General features: G+C 32.8%; 2 protein-coding genes across 2 annotated transcripts; both read right to left on the bottom strand.

The window, feature by feature from the left end:
* Window positions 1-956: 956 nt before the first annotated feature.
* LOC129302900 (biotin carboxyl carrier protein of acetyl-CoA carboxylase, chloroplastic-like) lies at window positions 957-9,216 on the bottom strand. The gene is made up of 10 exons (XM_054941801.1): window positions 8,966-9,216; window positions 7,683-7,892; window positions 7,445-7,518; window positions 3,947-4,000; window positions 2,995-3,255; window positions 2,825-2,887; window positions 2,277-2,345; window positions 2,148-2,193; window positions 1,318-1,380; window positions 957-1,223 (listed from the first exon to the last, which is right to left on the bottom strand). The coding sequence occupies exons 1-9, from the start codon at window positions 8,997-8,999 to the stop codon at window positions 1,319-1,321; spliced, it is 873 nt and encodes a 290-aa protein (XP_054797776.1). The 5' UTR covers window positions 9,000-9,216; the 3' UTR covers window positions 957-1,223; window position 1,318.
* A 2,850-nt stretch (window positions 9,217-12,066) lies between these two features.
* On the bottom strand, window positions 12,067-15,348 carry LOC129301752 (uncharacterized). The gene is made up of 2 exons (XM_054940343.1): window positions 14,492-15,348; window positions 12,067-12,807 (listed from the first exon to the last, which is right to left on the bottom strand). The coding sequence occupies exons 1-2, from the start codon at window positions 15,271-15,273 to the stop codon at window positions 12,171-12,173; spliced, it is 1,419 nt and encodes a 472-aa protein (XP_054796318.1). The 5' UTR covers window positions 15,274-15,348; the 3' UTR covers window positions 12,067-12,170.
* Between the last annotated feature and the right edge of the window lie 2,582 nt (window positions 15,349-17,930).

Genomic DNA, 17,930 nt, shown 5'->3' on the forward strand with positions numbered 1-17,930 from the left:
ACGTAGTTGAGCTGTCAGAACTCGGAACTAGCAGTTAATTAGATGAAGTTCGCTTGCTTTGTATCGGTTCAGTACTCGACCAGCATTGTCTATAAATACAAATCTCTCGTTTACTTCTCTCAGTATCTCTTCTTTCACATCTTCCCTTTGTGTTCTTCACTCTCAACCATACTCTTCCAATTACAAAGGTAAAAAGAAAGAATCAATTAAATTTGTTGTTGTAAGGAGAGTCTTTTAGGCAAACGTAATGCTTCTATATTTAGATTTTAACAGGAAATGCATATAACATAGTCAAATAAAAGTGCTGAGGAAATAAATTGAGGTTTAAAGTAACACGAGCCTTCCTTAACCTGCCCACACTGCATGGAAGCTCGTGGGCATATCCAAGAAATTGGAAAGAACAGTCTGTTTAAGGAATCTGAACGGAGTAGATCAGTAATAAGTTTGTACTCTAACTAATCTTCAATGCAAGAGCTAGTCAATTAATTGATATAGATTAAAAAAAATTAGGTTAGTTATTTGTTAAAAAAAAAAAGTGTTACTTTTCCTAAAACACCCCTCCTCAGAATAATTCATACTGGAGAATTATCAACATAACTTGTATATCATACAAAAATCTAACTATCACCGCAAAAAAAAAAAAAAAAAATCTAACTACAAGAGTAGTTTGAAAAAAATAAAAAATATGAGAGAGAGAAAATTAGAAACTTGTATTTAAATTCAAAACAAACCTACCCGCTAGCACTGGACCGGAGGGACTACTAGGCTTTGACGAGGGGATTTTGTGGTGGGTGCATGTTACCCATTCTCAGAACACACGCCCCATCAAATTCATGAGAAGCTCGACTGTATCATAGCTTAACCCGTTCCTAGATGAAGGTCATGGAACACTACAAGTACACGTTGATTATCAACTACATTATGTTCATCTGCAACCTGACGTAGCACTACCAGTCTTCGCAAAGCAGTAACATTATTCTTCTGTTTCATATGCGTTAGTTACAATGTAACAACACATACAATGATACAAAATGTAAAAATGACTAAGATTTCAGCGCTGCAAAACAAATCATTTTCTCAGTTACATAACAATAGGGTAAATTTGGAATATTATATCATCTAGTTTACATAGTGACCCTCACGGAAGCACCAATCTCCCAGTACACGGACAGCCTGTATCTTATCATCGTAGATACTATCGCCAAAAAATACTCACATACTCCCTTAAAAAAAAGGAATACAAAGTAAATTCCACATCTCAAAAGCCGCCAACAAATAAATGTGGAATGACAATTGTCAATAAGAGGAAAATGCTACCTCACTGGATATCATGGAATGAAGGCAAGATAGCAACAAGAGGGTCTCCATAACCAACAGCCTCTGTAAATAATAATTCAAACATATTTTTAATTAAAATCCATTACAGTTATGCATGCCTTCAAACTAATTAATCAAGTGGAGCAGCTAAACAACAAACGTATAGTGACACCCATTGGAGTCATCCTTTGTTAAAAAGGTCATGCATATAATGTTTTGGTAAGTTCCGTTAAGGAAAAATGTTGCAGCCCCCAACACCACATCACATGGACTGATTCAGCACAACAGTCCTGACGAAGAGTGATGTATATTGCAAATCGACTTGTGCAGAAAAGAATTAGATATCCTAGTTGACCAGTCAAAATAAGAAATTAAGTCATCACTGGTTTGTGAAACTTTTCCACACAGTCAACAGTCATTAAAAACTCATGGAAACTTGTACATATAACGAATAATCATTTATGGTGAATTACAAATAACCATATTAGTCTTCATGCGTATCTTGTGGTTCTCATAATTCCAGAAAACACAAATCCAAAAATGCAAACAATCAGAGGAAAGCTATCAGTCTAGAGAGCATAGGGTCCCCTGGCCAAAACCGAAGTATAAATTCCAAACAAACTGACTACAGACAATTCTGTTGTCCGTTTTCCTCTAGTCTTAGTGTCTGTCTATTCTTGTAATGAAATATTCTTAATACTACAATTAAATACGAGTGTAAAACAACCATATCTTTCCTTGTAATTAAATTATTTTTTTTCCAGTTCCAGATCAGCAGCTCCATATAATTAAAGACCCATATCAAACAAATCTAGACAGAGACATTATACCTCCATCCTGAAAAAGTATCTTCAAAACTTCTCCAGCCACATCTGACTGCAATATTCAATAATAAAAACAGTTAGCAACAGCAGAACTTTATAAGGGGATTAGCTATTAAAAATATTGAAGTGGTTTACCTTAACAGGAAGTTCAGTGCCAAACTGATCCAAATACCCAATGACTTGTCCAGCTTTGATTACATCACCCTGTAGATTTAAAAATTGAAAACAGATAATTAAGATTGTAGAGAAAGGCTAGTAAATGTTGACAGTGATTTGCAGTCAGTCCAATGCAAGTGAGATCCTTATCTGACATAAAATCTATTGGGTAGAAAGCATCAATAAAATCATGCCTCGCAGAGAAATGTAGGTCTGCTAACCTATATATGAGCACCAAAGATGAAAAATCTAACTCATCTCTCACACACGACTGTTTGCAAAAATTTCTTATTTGTAAGAATAAATCAAAATTTAATCTCAATTGCACGGCATGAATATACCTAAGTCTTAAGACTAATTGCTTTAGTTAATATTAATTATGCAACCCATAGAAGATGGAAATAAAATGTACAAAACCAAAACTTGATTTGTAAAGTTTGATTGCAAGGGATGTTGAATGATCAGAACAAGTTCGTGACATAGAAATAAAATGTGAAAGATGGACAAAGAAAAGCAAACATATTTACCTCTTGACACATAGGAGGTTGCCTCTTCCCTTTCAACGTTCTACCTCTTTGGAATGAGCCAACCTGAAGGGGGAGAGGGAAGTGATAGTAAATTCCATATGGTCCCAGTCTCCCAGATAAAGCAATGGTAAATAAGTAGAGTTCAGTGCATATATTACTGGATGACATACCGTAGGAGATGACACAAGCACGTACGCTTTAGTACCAGAAGCTTCCAATGCTGCCAGCTTTGATGATTTCTCATGGGGAACATTTATAAACGGATTGGTCTTTTCTGGAGATGATTTTGGTGGGGGTGGTGGGGGTGTATCAGGTACTGATTCAACCATGGGTTTAGTTGGAATAGGTGGTGGAGTAGTTGGTGAAATGTTGGACAAAGGAGCTTTTGTTGCTCCAATGTTTCGCTTGAGATGCATTTCAAACTCTCCAACCTATCACATTAAAAATTAAATAAATATTTTGGGTGTTCACCAAGGACAAAGATCCCCCCCTAAGCATCAGAGGTTATGTACAAGATTCAACAAATACACAGCTAAAAACTTGCTTCTTTTCATGACCCAAACACATGAAATTCATGCAGCGTGATCCAATCCAAGTAAATTGTCATATCAAATATTAATACCCTTACTTTTGTTTATTGTCAAATTCAAATGTTCCAAATAACCCCCGGGGGGGGGGGGAGAAGGAATTAAAGCCAGATAAGACAGGAGGTCCTCAAGGACCAAACTCATTTCTAATTATTTCCTATGTTGTGCCATGCGTAAATCATACTCATCATTTTGGCTTATGTTTTAAAGCAGACACCAGAATAGAGGGCTATATAAATGCATCTAGTTGATTTGAGAAGGAAAAAGAAAAGAAAAGAATTTAAATTTCAACAGAAATTCCTAAATATTCAAAGACAAATAGAGAAATACACATATATGAAAGAAAAGCCGTTTACCACATCAATAGCCTGTGTGTGCAACTTCAGGCTCATAAGCATGCAGTATGAAGTGGGATTTTATCAGCCTTCTTACTATATTTAAAGAACAGTGAGCCACCATAAATTTTATAGATGCAGAGAAAATAGAAGAGGTCAACAAATTCCCTTTAAAAGAAAAACAAAATGTAGATGGCAACCTTTAATTGCAGCTCAGCAATTTCAGTCTCGTCACAGACCTCCAATACCAAAGCCTGGTATGCAACGCAGACATGGTTCAAGTCAGGAGATTTAAAAAAAAAAAAAAACAGAGAGAGAGTGCAACTGTGCAAAGTATAATAATAGATGGTGTGTAGCTATGTACAATCATTGTCAAAAAAATGCAGTTAAGAAGTTCAACAGAAATTTCAAGGCCGTAAAACCTAGTCTTACAAAATGATGGTAGCACAAATTGATATTATGGCGGGTTTAGGGTTTAGGTGCGTAGCTATGTACAGTCATTGTCAAAACGTTGTCTTATAATAATAGATGGTGTGTAGCTATGTGCAGTCATTGTCAAAAAAATATAGTTAAGAGGTTCAGTAGAAATTTCAAGGCCATAAAACGGTCTTACAAAATGATGGTAGCAACATAAATTAATACTATGGCAGGAAACGATCATCTTTTAGACTTGGCAGACTTACAGGAGCTTATCAGGGTAAATTACAGTTCTCTTTCCTGCAAGATGACCAAATTACATGGCCTTCCCAGCTATCTTGGGAAGTTACATTCTCCTCCTTTCAAATCAAAAGATAAACTATAACTACATCTATTTTGATCATAATATCTTAAATTTATTCCTTATATACAAAACAATAACAAGCTTTACCCTACTAGGTGAAGTCGGCTACATAGATTGCATGACATCATTGTATTCTATCATTAACCAAGCTTTTAGGAATGTTATTAACAAGAAGGTCTCGTTCAACAACTTCCATAAATGTTCTTTTTAGTCTTCCTCTAACCCTTTTTACAAAGCTCAAGATTATCCATTCCACTCTCCTCACCAGTGCCTTCCACAACCTTCTCTATACATGTTTAAACAATTTCCTACCATTTTCTCCTCAATAGATGCCACACTCACTTTTTCTCATATATGCTTATTTCAGATTTTATCTTTTCAATTCATATGTGCCCGTTCATCCATTTCAACATTCATTACCATATAATATAATTGATCTTGTAACAATTCAATAAAACTTCCCTTTAAATTTATTAGGTAATTTTTTATCACAAATAATTCTTTTAACCTTTCTCCATTTAAACCACCCAACTTGTATCCAATGTATAACATCTCAATCAATTTTTTCATCATGTTAAATAATAGTTCCCGTGATATATACCAAGAGAAGTACTTTGAAAGACTTTGGAAAAGAAGGGTGTCTAGGTTGCCTATATTCGAGCTATACAAGATATATATGAGGGGGCAACAACTAGTATAAGAACGCTTGGTGGTAAAATAAAAAATTTTTCTATAAAGATTGAATTGTATTAAGGATCATCTATAAGTTCTAATTTATTTGATCTAGTGTTAGATGTTTTGACTGAACATATTCAAGAAGAAATTCCTAAATGCATGTTTTTTGCAAATGATATAGTTCTTATTGTAGACAAAAGAGAAGAGATAAATTGTAAATTTGAATTATGGAGGAAAACATTAGAGTCAAAAGGTTTTCGCCTGAGTAGGAGTAAAACAGAATATTTACATTGTAATTTTAATAAGGGGTTAGTGAATAGTAACTTGGAAGTAAAATTGGGTGATTAGGCCATACCTCAAGTGAAAAAATTTAGATATTTGAGAGCGATTATTCAACAAAATGGAGACATTGATGGAGATATTATACATAGGATACAAGCGGGGTGGTTTAATTGGAGAAAGGCTAAAAGAGTTATTTGCAATCGTAAGGTACTTGATAAGCTTAAAGTAAAGTTTTATCGAACTTCTATAAGACCAGCAATTTTATATGGTAGTAAATGTTAGGTTTTGACAAGACAGTAAGAACATAAAGTTAGAGTAGCAGAGATGAGAATGTTGAAATGAATGTGTGGATATACACGTAAAGATAAAATTTAAAATGGACAAATATGAAAAAAAATGGGTGTGGCACCTATTGAAGAAAAAATGATAGAAAATCGTTTGGGTGGTTCGAACATGTACAAAGAAGACCACGGGAGGCACCCGTAAAGAGAGTGGAACAGATAACTTTGAGCTCTGTCAAGAAAGGTAGAGGAAGACTGAAGAAAACACTTTTAGAGGTTGTTAAGTGAGACCTTTTAATTAATAATATTCCTAAAAACTTAATAAATGATGGAGTACAATAATAACAACAACAGCAGCAGCAGCAGCAACAAGCCTTTATCCCACTAGGTGGGGTCGGCTACATGAATTGTAAGACGCCATTGTGCTCTATCATTTATCAAGCTTTTAGGAATATTATTAATTAAGAGATCGTGTTCAACAACTTCTAAGAGTGTTCTCTTAAGCCTTCCTCTACCCCTCTTAATCGGACTCAAAGTTATATGTTCCACTCTTCTCACTGGTGCCTCCCTTGGTCTTCTTTGTACATGCCCAAACCATCTCAACCGATTTTCTACCATTTTTTCCTCAATAGGTGCTACCCTCACTTTTTCACGTATGTGCTCATTTCAAATTTTATCTTTACGTGTATGTCCGTACATCCATCGTAACATTCTCATCTCTGCTACTCCAACTTTATGCTCTTGCTGTCCCGTTAGAGCCCAGCATTCAAATGATGGAGTACAATGACGTCATATAATCCATGTAGCCAATCCCATCTAGTGGGATAAGGCTTGTTGTTGTTGTTGTCAGATAATAGTTCCCAAATATCTAAATCTTTTCACTTGAGGTATATCTAAACTTTTATCTCCTAATTAATAGTTATTACTTATATAATAAGTAGTCCCTCAAGCCTTATGTGTAGGATACCTTCTAAAAGTAATTTTTGGTTCTAAATGTAGAATACCTTGTAATATTTAAACTACTTTTTTCAATTTTATCCTTTATTGGATAACGTAAAAGTATTTAATATAGTTATATCATTATTAAAAGTCAAGGGCAAAAAAGGAAATACATCTTTTTTTATTATACAAAAAAAACTAACTTTCCTTAAGATGCATAAAACAGTTGAAATTATTTTATGATAAGGACCGAAGGGAGTATTAATTATGCATTGACCAATGTGAAAAAGTTATATTTTAAAATTTGAAATACATTAAATTTACATTTTTCAACATAAAATAATCAGCATTGAAATAAAAGCTTGAGAGAATATGTTTTCTTTTTAACAAAAGAAATCAATACTATCATGTAAGGTGCTTTTTTCACTTTTTGACTTCAAAGGAAAGTTAGGGTATATTTTTATAATAGAGGGGCAGGGTGCATAAAGGGCATCTCTTAGGAGAAGGAAAGCAATTTAACTATATGTAATTTTGCAGTCGAGGACAAGTCATCAATCAAAGGCAAAAAAAGAAAAAAAGAAAATCTCTGCAGTTGTTTCTTATTGATAGCCCACAAAATGAGTTTCATTGCATATATTGGTTCTGATAACCATTAACATATATCAATTAAAAATGTGTGTGCGCGCGCGCGTGTGTGAATATGAAATCAAAGGTATATATAAGAAAAGGTTAGCTTAGACCTCGAATCCATTAGGAAAAGTATTTTTCACATGCTTTTTCGCCAATGAGCTTTGTGGAATGCTGTCCGAAGAAGCTGGCAACATCATTACATAACTATCAGGTACCAAGGAAGAAAATACAATATCTCTACTGATATCTAATTTCTTGAGTGTAACAGTTTAGACTTTAGACTCACTCAAGCAGCAGCTACAAGCAAAATATGTTCAATAAATTTATTTCAATATAAAAATAACTAACCATCTGATTTGGCAGTTTGGGTATCTTCAGCTGTATTTGCACACAAAACACGTGTTTGCTTCCGTGTGATTTGAGAACTGATGTGCCTCCTATCATTGTCCAAGCGATGGCTGTAGAGTATACTCTGAGAGTTCCATCCAGCATTATGCATCGGAACTATACCTGGCTTCTCAAGATTTGACTGCAATTGCCGCACAATTGCTATGGGATCTGAAATCAAAACAAAAATCAAGCTTATGATTGCCATAGTTTGCCCTATAATATTTTAATAAAAAAGGTATCAGCATGTACAGAGTCTTGATAAATCATGCATGCATACATGTGAGTGCCTAACACATATTTTTTCTTTGAATGAAAGGATGACCACTGTTAGAAAGAAGATAGACAGAATACATGATCTGGAAAAAAGAATGTCAATGCAATAAAGCGCTCAATTCATTTCTATATCTATGGGCGTAGCTCCCTTTAAGAAGAAAGCCGCCTGTCAGGATAAGGTAGCCTTTTTGTGTTTATTCTTCTCTCCCCCTCCCCCTCTCAAACTCCCTACTCATTTCAAAATAGAGCAGATCGTTTAGGCTATGTATACTACAACAAGAAACAACCAGGAGAGAGAGGCAGAAAGCTAAGAGGCGTAGTTTCCTTGGGAATAGACATTCATAAAGTTTTCTAACCTTGATACATCCACCGAATTCTTGTAACTCTTAAGAAATTAAAACAGCTGAACCAGAACCTTTATCACAAGTTCAACATGTGATTGTTGATTAGACAACCAAGGTTGAGTAGCCTTTTAAAAAAAAAAATGAAAAGCATGAAGTGAAAGAACATAAATATTGCTAAGAAATAATTCTACTATCGTCATAAAACTAAATCGGCAAGCTTCTCTAAGATTAGATTCTCCAAACTAGAATACCAAACCTATCCCAAAAAAAAAAAAATAGAATACCAAAACCAATTTAAAGTGTAAGTTAGACTCTGCCTTTAGCTCAATCAGTAGGTGAAAGAAATCTAATCCTAAAACCGAGAGACGGGCGAAAGAAGCTACAGCTGACCTCAATTCTAAAGGAAATTCGGATAACATTTCAAGAAACATAACAAAATCTACAATGATTTCCTCCCCCACCCAAAAAAAAAAAATGAAATGATTTCAAATTCCTTCATACACGGAATCCCCAAAAGAAAAAGAAAAAAAAAACTGTAACACGCCAACCACAACTAGAACTAGCACTTAGTGCAATACATTGAAAATAAGCAAATACAGAAGAAAATAGAAAAGAAAGACATACAGTGAACGGATCGGATGGCAGGCGAGGCATCCATGGAATTGAGATGGAATCGAAATGGCAGCGATTAGATGTGGCAAGGACAGATGGAATGCAGTGATACTGACAAGAAGCGAAAGCTTTTAGCGAAGTAATGTGTGGGTTGCCACAGTTGAGGCTACTGAAGACGGAATAACAGGAGTGTGTTTTATCTTGGAAATTCCGCCTTCTCGCTTGTTTTCTCCGTACTGTGCCTTCTTCTCCCTGGACTTATTGCTATCATGCGCCGTGTTACTTGTGATTTATGGTTTACGATTTCCTACGGGAAGTAGTAGTTCCTTACGATGCATATTCGCCACGTGTATGCTAAGTGTTAGCTGATTGGGTGCCACTTTTCGTTTCGTTTCGCTTTTTCGTTACTTTTGTTTCACTACCAGCTTGGCGCGGGAAAATTATATTCCCTGTCAATATTCTAGTCACTATTTATATTATTGCCCGCGACTGTGAGGACTAGCATCAGGGACGAATCCAGAAAAGAAATCAGGGGGAGAAATTAAAAACTACTTAAAATACGAGAGCTTAACATTAATTTGTATTTTTTGAAGCAAAATAAAAAAATTTTAAGGGCCAATCAAATTTTGGGGGGCAAGCACCCCCCTTTAGATGCGTCCCTGAGGAGGATGTCGTCCTATTTTTCTTAGATAAGTTTTAATGATTTGTTAACATGATAATGTTTTTCACGCTTTTAATATGCGACGTTACATTGATTTTTTGTTGGTACATTGATTGATAGTATTAGATACTCCCCCATTCTAAATTGTAAAATATTTTTAAATAAAATTTTACATATAAATAAATCAAATTAAATATTATTTAATAATTTTATTTTTTAAAAAATATAAAATTTTTAAAATAAAATTTATTTAATATATTAAAAAGATAAAGGGATGATAATTAAATAGAAAAATGAATGGTAGTATTGAAATAAACACATTTAATGAAATTTTAATTTTTTTAAATGTCTTATATTTTGAAAAGAAAAAATTTTCTTAAAAATGTCTTATACTTTAATATAAATGAGTGCTTAATAGATTTTGATTTCGAATTCATTGTTTTTGTGTGACATAAATCTTGAGCCAATTGTGTATTACTCACTTGGTTTATAAATATGTTATTATTTTTAAATTAAATTTTTAAGAATATAAAATATTTTATGCTTTTAATATACAGTTAACAAGGTTTTTCAAAAATACTCTTAAACAAGGATATAATTAGTAATGGTAAAAGCGTATAATTCTAAAAACAATTATTTAACTGGTTAAGAATATGATTTAATTAAAATACTATGTAATATTGGGCTGAGGGAACATATTATAATAGGGAAATACTCTTAAACAAGGATATAATTAATAATGGTGAAAGCGTATAATTTTAAAAACAATTACCTAACTCATTGAGAATATGATTTAATTAAAATACTATGTAATATTGGACCGAGGGAACATATTATAATAGGGAAATGGGTTAGAAGCATTTTACTTAATTGATGTGGTTATGGGTTGGTAAAAAAAAAACCCATGGTTATTATGTGCCTTATGTCTTTATAAATGTTCTTCTGACCTTATTTACATGTTATTTTTAATTTGTTTCACAACAATTAAAGAAATTAAACGTTAAAACTCATTAATTTATCTAAAAACAACACGAGTTTTCAATTTTCTCTGTATCATTAAATATTGTATTGATGTCTTGGGATTGATCTTGGTTCAGATTGATCCTTCTGTCTCATATTTTCCTTCCAATAATAACTTCTCTTTCAATCTCCAACCGGGCTTGTTTCTATTATAAATTCTCTTTCATTTTTATATGAGTACATTGGAAATGGAAATAAAACCAGCGCACATTTATTGTCCGGAAAACTCATCTCCCTCACGCAAACCATGCTTATCCATTTTTATTTTTATTTTTCCACCTGATATTCTGAAGTGTTTAAGTATTTTAAATTTTATTGCCTGCCCAGCTCAATCCAAATTAATCTGAATTCTCTCATAAGTGGGGCCTTAATCATGAAGGTTTTGCGAGTATAATTAGCGAGATACACTTAAATACTTTATCTATTTATATATGGTTGGTCTAAAGGCCCAAAAAAAACAAAAACCTTATCATTTAAAAAACACCTAGTGCGTGTTTATTTTCTATTTTTAAAAAATTAGTTTTTATTTTTGAACATGAAAAAATTTAAAATTTTATTTAGATAAACGTTTTTCATTTAAGTATTTTTAAAACATTTTTTATTTTTTTTTTTTAAAAAAAATAAAAATAACTTTCAGTTGTTTTCATTTTTTTTATTTTTAAAATACACTATGTTTTATTAACTTGATTAATTTCTATTATTAATCACCATCATTAACTTCTTATAGCCATTACTATCAGTCTATTTTTTTAATTATAAAATTATTTGTTAATTAACATAACCAAAAAATTTTATTTTGTTTTATTTTAAAAATAATTTTAAATACTATATTATAAAATAGTTTTAAAAATAAAAAATGATTATAGAAACCAAACAGGCTCCTAGTCAACTATTTTTTCGTTTTGTCATTTTATAGCTGGATTTCCTAGAAAGAAGAAATATCATTATGATTGGCCAAAAAAAAAAAAAAACACCTTACCATCATGTATGAAAAACAACACAGTGAAATATTATTTCGGGATTTCTAAGAAAAAATATATAAAATTAAATACGCGTAGGATTTGTTTTGTTATATTACTGTGATATTAAAAGGTACATTGTGAGGGCTAGCCGGGGTTCCACTAAACTCAACCTATTGGTCGATTTTGAGCCCCTTATGATTATAAAGAAAATGTTTAGCCAAATTAAGTCATCATTTGTTATTAATTAACATAACGGATTAATATATTGCTTACCATTCTGATCGGTTCGATCGATAAAGGAATATATTCATCTATTATTCTCGAGTCATCACATGCATGTGTGTCTGCTCTAAAACAACAGCATGATTTTCCTAAAAAGATCCTAATTAAGCTAGTAATAAATAAATAGTGATCAGTCATGTGCACCAACAGAGAGGTTCATTCATAAAAGAAAACTAATAACAGGGACATAAAATCATTAGAATTTTTCCACTTTTATGTGGGCAACAAATAGCTAGATGAAAATTAAAAATAAAGTCATCTTATATCAATATATCATTATTTTGAAAGCTAATTAAGCGACGTGGAGATCAACAGTTTCTCTGAACTCGAACCTCCGAGTTTCACTGTAGAACGTTTTGTGTTTGTTAGGCCAATAGGTCAACCAAATCCAACCCCTGATCTCCCACTCCATCGTCTTCCCAATAGCACCTTTATCCACTTTCCACATCACACTGTCTCCGTACTCATCGCCTGCAAATATGATCCCTCCTTGCCTCGTGAATGGCCTGTAAGCACTCGAATACCTGTCTCTGAACCACGACCTAGGGTTGAGCAACGCGCATTTGGAAGGCTTGGACGAGAACACTTCTTTCCCGTTTATGCTGTCGTGAAGAAACCAGTTCAGGTTCGCACTGTAGCCGTTCATGGATTCTTCGAACTTCCATGGCTTCAGGCTCACCGTCGCTGTCTCTCCGGCCGATACCTTGAGTCCCAAGGGATTGTTTGGCTCCAGTGAAGCTTCGATGCTCTTGTCTATACCTATCTCTCTTCGTGGATTATCTGTGGATTTGCTCACTGATAGACTCAACACTTGGTTTTGGAGTGTGGGTGTGAGTTCCAGGCATATCCTTGAAGGGAAATGTTTTTCCCCTGCTCCTATTCCTCGTCCTCTCAGAAGGGTCTCGTTCACAAGTTTCACAACGTCACATCTGTTAGCAAATTAAATGATTGATGCACGTAAATAGCGATTAGATGATGAAAGTTGAACTGCATGTGAGGTGGTTCCGAACTTCCGGTTTAGTTGTACATGTGTAAGTGAATTTGAGTTAATATGAAAATATAGTAAATAAAGTTGTTAATAATTAATATATAATAAAATGAAGGCATCTATAAACCTATCAAGTCTCACAATTTTAAGTTGAAATTATATCTTAGTTAAAATAATTGATTCTTGAATCTTACCACACTCATCCATTATTGATTCTTGCGATGACAGAAGATTCTTTTAGGGTCTCTTTCCACATACAAGAATTAAATAGGTCCCCCTAATATTTGGTTTAAAAGTGGAGAGAAGAGAGAAAATTTTAATAAATTTTCTTCTTCTTCCACTATACACACACATGAAGAATAAGTATTAAGAGATTACAATGGTTGAGAAAAAGAGAGGGGTCTCATGATGAACCTAAGAGATGAGAACCACCAAAACATCTCTCTATTACTTCGTCTGTATTTTATGTCCATTTCATGCAACAATTTAAATCCCTATTCATCTGCAAAATGGAGAAATTAGAGGCAATTAATTTTTATAACCAAATTATTCTAATTTACTTTTTACTCTTAATGCCTTATCACTTCTTAAATTATCATAGCATGCTCAGTGCTTCTTCTTTGTGTATATATACATGACATTTACTCATTTTAGTCTATATGTTAAATTTTTGTAATGAAATTGGTTTTTCACACAATCAAGTTGACTTTCTTATTTTTATAATAAAAATATTGAATTTACCTTTTTATTGTGACTATAAAGTGAAATTGAAATATGTTTTCAAAAAAAGTGAAATTAATCAAATAATTTTAAAAATGCACTAATGATAAAATTTATCGTGAATGATATATAATAAGCATAAGCGAAAACTACCTACTGACATTTTTAAAATAAGAAAATGGAAAATTATAATATAAATCTTTCTTTAAATAAATCTAAAACTTAAATTTGATAAGGTTATATATATAATATTCTATTTATTATTTTTCCTTATTTTCTCCCCCTTTTTCTACCCTCTCACTCATGCCTCATGTCGTTGTTGTGTCAAACAGACGTAAGGATATTATGGGAGTTTATTGGGGAAAAAAAAATGCTTCATATCAAATTACTACACGCTTGCTATAACAAGATTAATTAGCTCCTACCAATTGCAGTCGTGCAAGAAAGAATTTATGTTGCGATAATTATAAACAAATTAATTGCCCAATTACAACATTTTACTTAAGAATTAAGGGCTGTCTGTAAGCTCTAATGTGATTTTCTCTAATTTTATTTTTCTCTTTTCTTTAAGTAGTCATTAATTTTTACATAAAATAAGAGATACTTTGATTTCGTAAACTTTTGAAATGATAGAATTTTGTATCTTTTATAATTTTTTGAAGATACAAGTGTGTTGGCCCCAAAAAAAAAGATAAAAGTGTGTAATTTTAACATTTTTCTTTAGAAAATTGCAAAAAATACAAAACTCAACCATTTTGAAATTTCAAATATATCAAAATGTTTTTCCAAAGAAAAAAAAAGGAAATTGAGAAGGCATTCAAGACATTATAAAAGGCACCAAGATACATTAGAGGCCCCTATCCAAGAATTATTAATTAATTATGAAAATAATATTAATTAATTACCTTATGTTGTCAATGCTAACCACGATGTCAACCCACTTCTCTTGAACTGTAACCTTGTAATTGAACTGAAGAACACCTTCAAGCTGGTGGTATCTGAGAGAGAATTGAAGCCTCTCATCAGCACCATGGTTATTAGAATTCTCTACGTCCATGGCTATGACAGGGCAGTACAGCTGAACTTTCCACAACCCAAAAGTTGAAAAAGCACAAGAGAACAACGGACAAGGTGTTCTGCAGCTACTCTGATTCACTGTTCTCAGCTCCACCACGCAGTTTGTGATCGCCAGATTCACAGAACGCATCCACAGCTCTTCCAAGTTTGATCCCAATAGCTTCATCAGAAGTTTCGACGCTTCTCTCGATTGATCAGAAACTGCCAAGTGGTTCTTAATCGTGCTAACGCATCCAATACGTAAATCTTCTGGAGCTTCATATATAATAACCAGGAACAAGAGGGTGAGAAATGCAAGGTTGAATATGTCTGGGAGGTCGGAAATGGAATCCAGTTTGGGAAACTTCAAGGAAGGGCTGTTTTTGTTAGAACCGTAATGAAGGATGGCTTCAATGAAGTTGACAAGAACATGGGAGGTAGTTGATTCGTCCAATAGCTTGATGGATTTAGTATGAGAGCTGGGCTTGAATCGTTTAGAGGTCCAGAGAGTTACAGGGATCTTGAAGTCTGCGATAATGGCGAAAAAGAGTTTTGAAGATTGGAGACTTCTGGCTATGGTGAGATTAAGAGAAGGCTGGGACGAACTTGAAGAACATAAGCATAAGGTCATGGAACCTGAGGCTGGACTCCATTCTGAGACTGGAGGAAGGTTCTGAATCCAGAAAAATACATCAGGAAAGGTAAAGACAGCCATGTTTTATTGAATGAATGGAAGCTCTTTTGATCGTTTCTTTGGCGTCTAATTACTCTTCCCTTATAAATGCAGGATCATGTCAGAAAATGTGGTTAGTTGGGTCAGGGAAAAGTGAGAAGTAAAGATGGTTATGTCGTACAAGATAACTATATTTTTCCATCACATCCGATGTGAAAAGTTTCAAACTAGCTTAGTGGCTTGCATAAATAAACCAATATACCAGAACTGAGTGAAACATGCAATTTCTTTTACTGGCAGAAGTTGTGGTGTAGATACTTCACTGACAGAAATAAGATTCATAATTGGAAGGAGGGGAAAAACATTTGATGATCTAAGGAAGTTGAAGGAAAACGCATCCATGCATATATGGCAACACTGTTTCATGCAACCACGTGAAGAGAAAAAGTCATCATCCTCAACATATATATTAAAAGATTAGAAACCTTAACTTTTCACGTGCTTTTATGTTTTTTCAGCTTTGCTGTTTTCTATAACCAACATACAAGTCAATTATAATTAATCAAATTATATTTAATCACATTGATATATTAAATGAAAATATTTAATCCAGTTTAATAAATTAATGATGTCAATTAAATTTTCCTTAAGCGAAGATAACAATGTGCCTTCCCAGTTTGCTCGTGAAAGAACTTTCAGATCAATTAATTATAAGCAATACAAGTATATGGATTAATTATTTATAGCTTTGCTTGCGTAGGGCTTGAGGAATCCAAACTCGACAAAAACTTTGGAGATGTTTATGATACTTACATCTTTCTGATTTGACCATCTAGATCAAATATAACAGTCCATGTTAAATAGGGTCAATTTAGATTTCATTAATTGTTTCTCATTCATTATATGACAAATTAATAAACTACTTAAATTTAATTTAAGCAATTCAAATATAATATAGTTAGTACACTCTTAATAAATATATGTGCTAGGGCAATCCAATTCTAGGATAACAGCAAATACCAATATTCGTGTGTGAAAGTATGATGTGCTATTAATTATTAGTGTAAACTATTAGTTAAAGTTGTTTTCATCTTTTTTAAGTTTAGGAAGGAATGAACCTATAACAACTGCATAAATCTCACCCTATCCTTTCCATATGAATTTGAATTAGTCAGCTATTACAATTATTTTTTTACTGAAGACTTTTCTCATGAAGTTTCAGGGATTTGAATTCTGGCTTGCCTGAAAGACTAACGCTTTTCATTAAATCCAATTCCGTTGATGTCTGGCTGTAATTTTTTAACTCCGCATTTTACAGTTACTTTTCGTGAAAAGTAAGCAAGAGTTGTCACATTTCTTGACTTACCACTTTTTATTTATTATCTCCCAAAAAAGGTGATACAATTTTTATTGCTTCCAAAACTTTATTTTCGTTACTTCTCATGAAGTTTAACTATAAACGGGAAGAGAAAGATTCAAGGGAAATTCCAAACGAATTTCAGTCGTGTATGAGAAACTATGTTCCGTTTGAGTCCTAGAATATGAACATTATATTCATAACATAATGTGTATGAGTGAATAAATTGACACGATGTTCCCGTACCTAGAATGTGAGTCATACAATCTTATCACATAGAAATTCGATTTTGTCCAATCAGGACAGAAAGAATTGGATGAGTTTGGTGGTTGATGAACGTCTAAAATATTGACAGTTGTTGGCTGGCTACACGTAAATGGCCAGATCAATTAGCCCATGAGTGCAGTGACAAAAACCACCACTCTTTCGTAGAAAAAGGGATTAGATGAACTTATCCATCAAACTAGCCTGAAGTTTCTGAACTTTGGGTAACACGCTGACGAAAAGCCTTCGTTCAAAAAGCTAGAAAAAAAAAGGGAGAATTTTAATAAAGATTCATTCATCACATTTATTTAAATTTAAAATATTTAAATTTTTGAAATTATATTACAGTTCAGGGGTAATTATTTTAATATTAAATTTTTTAAAGAAATAATAAAATTGACTCTCATGTAAATTAATATCAGAAATTCACGTGACTTGTTTTAAGTTAAGGTATTTAAATCATTTTAAAATAACATGCTAATTCATATACTGTATGTTATTCATTTACTTACGAAATGTTATTATTTTCCTTACTTCACTTGTTCATTACAAGTAAAGTAAGGCAATTAACAAGAAAAGTATGACAGTTTTGATATTAATTTAAATAAATGACAATTTTATCATTTTTAAAAAAATTTAATATTAAATTAATACCCTTAGACTGCAATGAAAATTTAAAAATTTATAGACTTTGAATTTAAGCAAATATAATGAAGGGATCTTTATTGAAATTCTTTCAAAAAAAAAAAAAAACCATCAAGCCTTACTCTCAACTCTTAAGCACTCTGGAAAACATAAGGCCTTACTCCCAAGCACATTTTTTAACATGTTTGATTGTGAGTTGCAATATAATTACTTAGGAGTTAAGGTTTAATTTTACTTTTATACTTATTTTTTAAGAAAATTGAGCATCCTATACTCTTAAATGGGGCATATTTATCCCAAATTATTTTTTAAGGAGCAAAAAAACTTTTCTATTAATGAACCATTAACT

Source organism: Prosopis cineraria, unplaced genomic scaffold, assembly GCF_029017545.1.
Source record: "Prosopis cineraria cultivar Desert tree isolate PC_DT_omini unplaced genomic scaffold, ASM2901754v1 PC2, whole genome shotgun sequence".
Lineage (NCBI taxonomy): Eukaryota > Viridiplantae > Streptophyta > Magnoliopsida > Fabales > Fabaceae > Prosopis > Prosopis cineraria.